The following is a 12,052-nucleotide window of genomic DNA, read 5'->3' on the forward strand; positions in this document are numbered from 1 at the left end:
CCCGTTCTCGTTCCTATTCTCGTTCCCATTCTCGTTCCTATTCCCATTTGTCGGAAAAACGCAGGCAGCGAACACATTTGAAATTATTGCGTTGCAATAACACTCATTCCCGTTTTTTCCCGGTTTATTTTCACAGTAATCTTGCCGGAAATGCATACACCAAATCCTGAAAGTTCCATCGTAATCGGTTTAGTGGCTTAGGAGCATATTCGAGACACACATACAGATATTCATTTTTATATACATACCTACATATATGTACATATGTATATAGATTTTGCCTGTGAATGTGTCAATGAGTGGATTTGGAATTACATATCAATGTACATACATATATAAAAGTCATAGATAAAACTTATGACTTTTATACCTATATACATAGATATTTTATATACATAACCAGCATTGTGGACTAGTGGTTAGCATATATGCTTTCGAACATAGTGGTCACGGGTTCGAGTCTCACTGGTTGCTGTGTTTTGTGACTCCAGGTCGATCGTTTCCTATCGAGTTTGCCAATTTATCTGATTTTCATTGAAACGGTTCCAACAAATTGGCAACCTTTACCCATTTCTCGCAAATTTAGAGTTTTTGGCATTTCCAATTTCGCTAATTCGTATAAAAATGCTAATTTATCCATAAATGTCTCGCAAATTTCAAGTTTTTCAGCATCTCGATATTTGACGATTTATATCAAAATGCTATGAAAATGTACATATTTCTATCAAAAATGTATCCATAGATGTCTCTATGATGCTTCGTTAAAATTATTCTGAAAATTGTATATCGATGCTTGTAATTGGCCAGGAAGGCGCATTGGTGTTTGCCTGTTAGGTATTCTTGGTATATATGTATGTATGTAAAAATAACATGAAATAAAATATGTAAAATGACAATGTGTGCACTGATAGTATACGAAAACAAGAACAGAAGTACTCTACTACTTAATTAAAAAAAAATGCCATAATATTAATATTATATTAATTTTCATATGTACTACTATGTTCCGTGTTTGAATCAATATGTCTACGTAGATAATGTCCGAGGTAGTGTTAGCGCACCTCAATATGTACAATGGTAAGGGTTAATTGTGGCTCCTCGATAGTCAATGTTCTACAGTTTGAGAAGCGCTCAATTCAGCTATAGTTCTATAGATATGTCTCGTATCTATGTATGTGGTATCCAAACAGATCGGGTGGTACGTCGTTGGAATTTAGATTGGTCCAAATTTACGTATATGTACCTGGTCGGAAGTGTGTGGTCTCCGCCTTGATCCTTTTGATCCTTCACGTCCAGGATCGTTTGTGTGTGTGTGTGTGTGTGTATCTGAATAGACAGGACACTAAATTGAAATCCCACAATCAGTTAATCCTAACCGAACGTCTAATCTGGCGTCTAATTGTTTTAGCTTTGACGTCGCTCATCATGCCGGCTGCAATAAACATTTGCACCGAATCGCATTTCAAAATCATTCATGTGTTATTAGTATTAGTCTATTGGTATTAATAATTAGTCTATTCGTGAAAGCTTACACATATTTTTTTTTATTAAATACAATTCTATCGAAGGTGCTTTGATAGGAGTAATCCCAAGGCGACACAAATGTGGTTAGATTATATTTACATATGTAAGTAATAACAATTTCAAACGTTACAGTACAATTATATGTATCTATATAGAATACAATAGAGATATCTATGGTACAATCGACAAATTTTTGATATACAGCAAATTTGTGAGAAAAAAATCACAGAGTTAAGCGAGATAAGATCTGTGTTTTTTTAATAACCACAAAATCTTGCCAGTACTGTATTTGGCCGGGACTTCTCTACTGGTAAGCAATAGCTCTTCCAGTCAGCTACACTGTGGGTATATACATGCATGTATAATATATGAGCAGTTATATTTGAAAGTGGCGGAAGTCCAATTTCCAGTTCCAAAAAAACTATTCCTAAACAGGAATATTGTTTTTGGAACTGGAACTTAATTCACAAATTGTTATCACTTATTTTAATTCGATATATCCAAAATTTTGAAAAAGAAGAAAAAACGTATTACCAGTATTTTTAAATATTGCTAAACGCAAAACATTATATTTAATGCTTTGCGGGATATTTCTCGAAATGAAGAAAAGTGGACTTATGACACTTTCAATTATAACGGCTCGTATATTTAATGGTCGAGGAAAAAAGCTTTATGCTCAGGCAGTGTTTTAAAAATTCTACTGGGCTTATTTCAAATGTATAAGAAATAAGTACATATGTATGTATGTACATATATTGGAACTTATTCGTGACCAATATATATTAATAAGTGTATATTTATAGAAAAAACACGCTTTACTAGTGGGAATCGTGAAAACATTACGTCTTCATGAGATAAAAGCAGTGTACGTGATCGAACAAAATGTGCGGGTTGTTTCGGTGTGCCGAATAATTAATTTGTGCGGATTAAGTCAGCCTGGTTAAATAAATATTCAACGTGGTTTTTTGTGCGAAGTTGACGTTTTTAAAATAAACAGAAATGGCGGCGAAAAATTTCACGAACGCTACATAAATATATGAACGTCGAGTGAAAGCTAAACATTTAACGCGATAATAAAAGGCGACTGCTGAAAGCTCGTCTCTCGGGGAATACTCTGAAGGACTTCATTCATGCGAAAGCTTTTAACAAGCGCGTTTTCAGCAGTTCTTATAGCCACGGAAAACACACACAATTACACATAAACACTTTCTATTAGTGCGAAATAAATATAAAAGAAAATACACGTGTTCTCTAGAACGAATTCGACCTCACTCTATGAGCATTATATTATATATCCTAAAAACAACAAAGGAAAATGTTTGTTTAGAGTGAAATTAAATATTTGCACCTGCTGCTGAAAAAATGTAATAAATATTTTCTTGGAAATTCGTTAATAAACTCGTTGTTCATTAAAACCAATTTCAATAATCCGTCTCTTGGTCTGGAATATCGAACGCTTTATTCGAAATATAAATTACTTTGAGACTTGATTCAATTTCAGTATAAGACGTCCATTTTTCCAGGTCGTTCTATCGAGGCTGAATTTAAATAATTTTGCATTCAAATTAAATATACGAAAAATTACATTTAAATCGGCACTGTTCGAAGAAGGATTTTTTTTATTTGCATTAAAATGATGTGTGCTTTGAGTGAATGTAATGTGAGTGGCATTATGTTTGTTGTTTAAATGATTGTCTAAATTCAACAGATGCATGTATAATATAACGTAATGTGATACATTGACTTCACCAACCCACATCAAGGTTTATGTTTGTGAAAGCTTTAGTTCTATATATAATTTAATGAGAGCCATTGTGTTCCTGTACACAATACATATATTTAATGAATAATCTTATATTTATTCAATCAATATATTTTTAAAACATTCTATTATTAATTGAGAAAGTTTTGGGCAGAATGCTTTAATTTTTTTTTACTTAATACATTTTAAATTTTATAAAAAAAAAAAACAATGACAAAATGGTGCAAATTGCGCATAGTTTCAAAAGATAAATTCTTCTAAAGCAAACGATTCTTCGTACGTTTTATTCCACTTTCGTAACTTGGAAATAGTTCGAAGCTCTTTATCGCCTATGTACATATTTTATTTTATTGGATAAAGTTTAAAAGCACCGAGTTCAATTTGATCAAAAATCTATATTTTTAAAAGTCGTAATTTTTAGTACTATTCATTTTAATTGTTTCATTTTATCTTTAGGGTACAAGAAACAGACGGATCGTACTTCGAAAGCTTCACAGCCTTGTCATGGAAACAAGAAAATAGAAGGCTGGGCGCTTTGAGAGCCGGAGAAGCCAGAGCAGAGCAGCCTCCACCATGCGAATCGGCTTTGGGAATTGCTCGCAAGTCCAGCGAAATGAGCCCACACGAAAAGGAAGCCCTTTACGTCGAGGTAATTCATCATCTTTATCATTCACTAATAAAAAATAAAAACTATCCATATATTGATACTACGTGCGTCAGTGTTGGCTACGCGAGCGTAGTTTATATTTTGAGCGTGAACCTTTTTTTTCGACTAATAAAGGACGAGTACCAGTCAAGAAGTCGATATTATTTTCGCTTCTTTTGATAATAAATACCTGCAATTAATATTTATGATATTGTAACTTGGGAACATGAGAGTGAGTATCCACTATCTAAATACATTCGTGGGTGAACAATAGAGACCCTGGATTAGGCTAACAGGACTCGTAAGTGCCCGAACAAAGGATACGCTGGAGTTCTCTCAGAACAATAGACTCTTTGAGTGCCTAGACAATAGACACACTAGTAGATCGGGTAAGCTGTGGTGTGCAACTTGTCCTTTATAAGGAAGTACACACGGTAGATCAGATTGTTCTGGAGTGAGCGGTGGTTTTGCGTGGACCTCCCAGATCGTTGAATAAATGCTGTGAAGCGACTTTGGCCTTTCATTTGGATCCTAAACGCACTCCTTTGCAACAATATATTACATAGTACCTGCTATTCCCGTTCATTGAGATTATTTTTGTGTGAAATGACTGTTAACTAAATACTTTTTTCTCTTAGTAAGAGATTATTTAGCTGCCAGCAGGGATGTTCATTTTATTTAAAAAATAATACTCTCAAAAGAGCCGAATAGTTAAAAATAGGAAATAATGTTTATTACGGACGGACAGGCCAATGTTGTTAAATTTATGTAAGTGCAAGCCTAATTAGAAAAGTAGGTATAAACCTCACCGAGAAAGATAAACTTATCCAAAATATTTAACACGAAAATATAAATATTGTTATTTACATAGTTATTTATTTTATTACAATAATTTATTACAGTACTTGTTTATTTTGTTGAAATATATATTATATTTTATAATGAAAGCCCCTGTCAACTGCATCTATAGAAAAAAAAATAGGCCAGTAAGATAATACTGGAAAAATTAACTAAGCCCAAAAATTGCCCGCGTGGCCACTACTGCCGTACGTAGAGATAAAAAAAAAATCACCCGTATTTCTGCCGCACGTATGTCACATGAGATGGATTCACTGTCAGTCTAGCTAAAACTAATTATCATTTAGTTTGTATAGCATATGTATGTATATGTAGACGTCGAGGTCACCCTTTTTTGCTAATTTACTTCTTATTCCTTGAATATGTTTCGAGCTGTGAAGTTTCGCATTCGATTCGTTCGGTTTTGATCCACCCGGTCGTAGGTACAAGTGCCGAAGTTCTCCATTAAAACTTTGGCAATTCGCTAGGAGTGCTTTGCATTAAAGAGGCCTCGCTTTGATGTGCTCGAGAACGATGTCGGACGATATAGAAGCTCGAAATCAAAAGCACCGTTGCTTCTTTTTCGTTCACGGGGAATGAAAAAAAGGACAACTTTTAATACGATTTTTCTGTTGATTTGTACGCCCGCCACCCCATCTCGATTCCTCTTTCATCTTCGCACTCGGCGTGTTAAATGGCTGACAATTTGTTGTCTTCTCCTTTGAGACGTTGCAATAAGAGCTCGTTGCATGTGACACGCAATCAAACACCAAGTAAAACTTTAGACTTTTCCCGTTGAAACATGGAATTAAAATAAAATGAATGCGTGCATTAAACTATGACGCGTATAAAAACATACATATACATATGTATATGTATAAAGCAACTAGGGATCCCAATACCGGTATTACTAGATTTTGTTTGTCAAAATTTAACCTTCAGTACTACTAGTAGTACAAAATAGACTACCGGTAGTACCGAAATATAATAATTTCAATTGTACGTCATTGAATTGTTTTGAATTTAGAAGAAAACGCTGTATTGAATAATTTGAATGAATTAGTCTAAAAATGAGTAAAAATGAAACACTCAACATTATTTTTAAACTGCTATTCAAAAGAGTCACTACGTGTATCATAGATTTAAAATCAAAGATCGAAAATATCGTACTTATACCTGAGAATATTTCCGATTATATGTGTATATTAATATATAACTGACTGTTAAAAATGAAAAGTCTCGTCGGCTTCCGATTGTTTCATAAGCCAATTTTTTCACTCGACAATTATTTGAAAACATACACATATAATATTTAAAATCTTTAAAATCACTTGAGAATGAGAAGTCTCGTCGGCTTCCGATTGTTTCATAAATCAATTTTTTCACTAGACAATTATTTAAAAACATACACATATAATATTTAAAATCTTTAAAATCATTTGAATTTTTCAAAACAAGGAGCTCGCAAAAATTCATTCACTTTTTTTTGACACTCGCTGATCGGTAATTCGCACGATGTACACTATTTTGTAATTCAAAAAGTAATTAATCATAGTGATTGAATAAAATAATTAATTATTAGCTGACGGATAGTTAATTTATATTTTATTGGTAATTATAAAATGTTATTGTACCAATTACTAATAAATACCGGTCAGGACTGGAAGTGGAAGGAAGCGCATGCTCTTGTTCGAACAGCGGCCCATTGAGCTCATAGTTTTTTTTTTCCTTTTACTTCAGGTGTACAATACAAGTACAAGAAAATTAAATTATCGAGCACTCCTATTTGTGAACATTTCCATTTCCTCATATTTTATCATAACATTTAAATTGATAAAAGAGTGACTTTCATCATGTTAAAGAATATTCATCGTAGACAAAAATTAAGATTATTTATTCAACTTTAATTTTAAAACAATTTAATTTAACAATTTAATTTCAATTTGTAAATTTGAAATTAGATTTACAAGTTACAAAATATTTTTTAAAATATTCAAAATCTATTTATTCAAAATATTCAAAATCGCTAACTTGAAGTTTGACAATTTAATGATTCAACGTTTAAAACGCTTTTGACGGTCACGCACAAGTACTTTTGGCTTCACGAATCGCTGATTTTTAAAAGCTTTTATTTATATTTCTATACATTTGTACCGAACTGCAAAAACAGTTTTACGGCTATAAATATTTGCGCATAATTTATATGTACATATATTGCATATAACAAATTATGTTAATTGAATATATAATATTACAAATCCTGTCGAAAAGAAACCACCCGTTTAAATAAGGTGTTCAAGGAGTAAAACATTTTGTAATATAAAAATATGTGGAAATAATATTTGTATTTATCATACATTTGATTCTATATACGTTTTATATTAATGTATCATACGTACATTATTTGTAGGTATATTGATTTTAAATAAAGTACAATTTTTATCGTTTGGCACTTTTACCTATTTTATATTTTTATCTGCTTTTTCTTTCTTCTCCTTAATATTCTACGAATATTATTTTTAGTAAAAAGTTTGCAAAATAATGTTTGATAAAAAAACATCATATTTATTCGGGAAAATTCAAACGCAACCCTATTTATTAATATATTTGATGAGAAGAGATTCTTCAAGTACTCCATGGAATGTTTTCAGAAGCGAAGCATTCCATAGTATATGTATATAATAATAGAGATCGTTTCAGCCTCAGGGGTGTTCTTCTACCCCCTTTTCTAATCTAAAAGTCATACTTTGTACGTTCATCGGCACAAAGCTCGCAGCAGCCGTTTGTCGGAGTTCAATTAACGCCGTTATACACAAAGTATAATAAAAAAAGGATAATGATACAACGGATTTAGAATCGCAATGACCTGAACCCGCTCCCGGTTGACTCGAATTAATGGAGTCGTATCTTTCCGGACGATACGGCGAAAGTAAGTGACTTTGGACACGCATGTACGGAAAACGTCACTTTAATAAGTAAAAATTGCGAATCGTTTCCGGCACGCCAATGGAGAGAGTAATGCGAAAAGAAATACTCGCTTACGTATTACTCTATACAAATATTCCGATCGACGATAGAATGTGATTTTATATTATACATTACTTTTTTCTTTAAAAAATTACATTGATTAAAAAAATTATGATTCATTTATCTCATATTTTTCGCTTTTCTCAAATTGCTCAAATTGCTTTGTGAACATCATTGAACGACGCTTTACAGAATCATCAACCTTTGACGCAATACTGTGAACTTACTACGAACGAATCACACTGAGCCACAAAAATATACCGGAGCGGAGACTAATCAATCTTTACAAAATTCGAATTTGACAATGGTTTTTGTTGTTTTTCTCTCGATATAATTATAATATTCATCCCATTACCGTTCCCATTTGTCGGAAAAACGCAAGCAGCGAACACATTTGAAATAATTGTTTGTTTATTTTACCCTAACAACCCTAACAATTTTATTTTACCAATCAAGTGGAAATGTCTAACACCGCCTTAAGTTTTCGTTACATGTCAAATTAAAGTAAATAGGTAAATATACAATGTAACCTTTAATATTTGCACTCACGGAAATACATGTCTACCAATACTCTTCCCATAGCTTCGCCAGCATATGATAAAAGCATATGATCGCCAGAGTTTGCGGTAGCGATAAAATAATTTTCTCTTGTCAACGCACTGTGATCGAATGACAAAATGTTCGTTTTGCCTAGTGACTTGATGTCTTTCGCCAATAGTGTCATAAATGAACCTTCAGAATCTCTTTTGTGGTGTGTAGTTTTACAAAGCGTCTTGTTAATTTAGTTTTAGCTTGTTCTGCTACAGCTTCCCGGACATGCATTCAACAAATCCTGAAAATTCCATCATAATCGGTTGATTGTTTTAGGAGCCTTTTTATTTAAATGTATGAAATGGTAGTTTCCTACTTTACCTACCAATAAAAACACTGGTAATGTAAATGCTCCTTGGTTTTTGTATTTGTTAATGTTCCTGGCTTTCCGTTGCTTTGTCCGCGACTTAATACGAATTTGCTTTCTTTAATTGGCAAACGTCGCGTTTTAAGTAATGGTTGGAGTTGGCGGACTTGTATATCGCGTTTCAAGTGATGGTTGGAGATCAAACAACGTCTTTTTAAAGCCGTGCCGTCAAAAACCAACTGGTTATCGTGGTTGCCAACAAACAAATTTCCTTAACTACACAATGGCGCTTCATACTTTTGCGTCGATAATACGAATTACGAATATTATTATTAAGAGGTTATTTCCCGTTTTTTTTCACAGTAATCTTTCCAGACATGCATACAACAAATACTGAAAGTTCCATCGTAATCGGTTCAGTGGTTTAGGAGCCTATTCAAGACAGACAGACAAATAGACAAACATTTAATTTTATATACATATGTATATAGATGAGCGCCTAAAAAATGCGCAATTTTTTATGGTTCAATCAATAATCAGATGTTTTTCTATTGATTGTAATTTTTTATTGCTTTAAAATAGGTATAATTATATATCTAGCGAATTTTAAAAGTCAAAATTTATTTTATTCTCGAGCCATGTATCCATAGGGCCAATTTTATATGTCACTACGTTTACAAGGATATTTAAAGTCTCGATATTTATTTTAACCTAAACGTACTAATTCATGAGGTAGATGATTTTTAATTACAATATGAAGAATTTGAAAAAATATTTGATTATTGATTTCGTGTTAGAGTGGAGCAAGCAACAGCTGCATTCTTGAAATTGAACAATGTCCTAACCACACGTGATCTCAGTATAGCCCTCCGACTAAGACTTCTACGATGCTACGTTTTCAGCATCCTTCTGTATGGCACAGAAGCATGGACCCTGACAGATGCCACGTGCAAAAAAATACTACAGGCCTTTGAGATGTGGACATACAGAAGGATACTGAGAATCTCATGGATGGCGCGTCGTACCGATGCCGAGGTGTTTGCCCTGGTGGGAAAGCATTTTGAAGTGCTCAAAAGTGTGAAAAGGCGTAAATTGAAGTACTTTGGTGATGCGGAACGAGAAATACGATCTCCTGCGTATTTGGCACGTGAAGAAGGTGTTATTATGAAAAGCATAATTTTCTCGCAATTCAAATATATGTACATTTAGGATAATTAGTTCGTGCATGATTTTCAAATGTAGCGGGATAGTTTTTTAATATGTTGTAAACGGGCACGAAATTTTGCAAATATCTGATACATAGCGATATACTTTGTTTAATAGCGTATTTCTGAATGTCAATTTTTCATGCCGTTATATGAGCCATTAGATTTGCTGTTATATTTGAAAGTGGCAAAAGTCTTAACGTTTAACAATATTTAAAAACAGTGGTGGTTTATAATACGTGTATTCTACATTTCCGGGATTCTGGACATATTGAATTCAAAGAAGTGATAACAATTTATGAATTAAGCCAGACAGAAATAGTGTTTTTGCAACTGAAAATTGGACTTTTGCCACTTTCAAAGACATTTTATTTGAAAACATTACCTTTGAAAAACTTTTTGATGAAGTATTGTCTTATGAGCTTTGTATAGTAATTCGACGGTTCAAGAACTTTAAAGCGCAAATTTCGTGTATCGAGGCTATACTTTTTATAGCTGCTCGAAACCGTAATAAACTTCTAAATCCTTCCAGTACATAAATGCATGTAGAATTACGCATTTCAACGCATGTGAATAGCGTGAGCATTTAGATTTAGCTCTCGTTGTGCGGTAGACCGCTCCAGTCAATACAATGGCCCTAATAAAAATAATTAATGTTGACTTTTCCCCGTTTTCGCAAGACCCGAACGTAAATTAACTCGAGCCACAAGATAGGGTCGAAAATAATTGATATTTATTATACTCGCGTGATGGGACACCGGAGTCGAGGAAAAAAAATTTTTTTTGCTGAAAATTTTCATATTTTCCCTGGAGGCGTATTACGTATTGCGACGACGTGTTCCTGAAAAGCCTTAGCGACGACGTGTGAACGTCAATCAAGCTTTGTCGGATTTCCGGCTCGTCGTCACCCACCCAAAACCGAACTTCTGATTTTGTCACGCAGGTTTCACTTAATTACTGCCGGTTTAACGCCTTCGTAGGTGTTAATTGCCGTGTTGATGATGATTGAAATCCGGCTTCCATTAAACGGATAGTGGTTACTTGACGTTTTGGACACTGAAATGTTTGTTAGTCGTGACACCCGTGGTCGAAATGTAAATACGGTATACTTATTAACCGTGGACACACGAACGTACATATGTACCTAGATAGAATAGTACAGATTATTGAAATCTAGCAATAATTACATACTTTATCTATGTACGTAGTAGCAATAGTTTTGTGATCATGCAAAAATTCGAACTCGAGATTTTGACTAATTCGAACTCAGAATCGATCATTGATCAAGTTTTCATGATCTAGAAAAAATGTGTGTGTGTTTTGGGGATTTTTGAACACCGGTAGTCTTATCGAACTGAAACTTAGTATCGGTTACTGGAATTCTTATCGACCCGACGTAAATTTTTTTCAAATGTAATAAAAATGGATGCGGTGCATCCGCTCTAAAATCGCCAGACAAATTGAACGACAGATTAACGGACGGCTGCTTTAAATGCAATTCTCGTCTTCTCGATTGATAGATTGCACATCAGATGACGGGTAACCTTTCGATGTGCACAGATGCAATTATTAAAATTGAGTTGGATCTTCCAGGCGAGTTTAATAAGGCAAGATTCGATAAGTTCCGAATCTTGCCTTATTAAACTCGCCAGAAAGATCCAACTCAATTTTAATAATTAACATTTTAATAATTGCATCTGTGCACATCGAAAGGTTACTCGTCATCTGATGTGCAATCTATCATTCGAGAAAACGAGAATTACGTTTAAAGCTGCCGTTCTGTTAATCTGTCATTCGTTTATCTGGCGATTTTAGAGCGGATGCACCAAACCCAATAAAAATTATAAATTTTATAATCTAATAATTTTATCTGATTCGGAAGTAGTACTGTTACTCTAGAGAATCGAGGTTTTTTATGTTTTTGTCAGAAACATTTTGGTTTATTGAACTGAAATTTCATATCTAGAAGTTTAAGCGTACTACGAAGATATGTATAAAATTTGATAAGCATCCCTCAACCGGAAGTGGCAGTTTACTCTTGTTCGATTTTTCTTCCACTATTTTTTTCTACCCCTTAAACATGTGTGTTCTTCACGAAAAAATTCAAGTATAATTCTTGTATCAACGTGATGAAAATAAAAAAAAAAATCACT

The 12,052-nt window shown here is 33.5% G+C and overlaps 1 protein-coding gene across 1 annotated transcript in view; it reads left to right on the plus strand.

Moving 5' to 3' along the window:
* Positions 1–12,052, plus strand: part of unc-13-4A (BAI1 associated protein 3) — a 69,123-nt gene that overhangs the window by 12,276 nt on the left and 44,795 nt on the right. Inside the window, exon 3 of the mRNA XM_077436296.1 lies at positions 3,743–3,935. Within this exon, the coding sequence (XP_077292422.1) occupies positions 3,743–3,935 (193 nt within the window). The remainder of the gene's footprint in view (positions 1–3,742; positions 3,936–12,052) is intronic.

Source organism: Arctopsyche grandis, chromosome 8 (assembly GCF_051622035.1).
Source record: "Arctopsyche grandis isolate Sample6627 chromosome 8, ASM5162203v2, whole genome shotgun sequence".
Taxonomy (NCBI): Eukaryota; Metazoa; Arthropoda; class Insecta; order Trichoptera; family Hydropsychidae; genus Arctopsyche; species Arctopsyche grandis.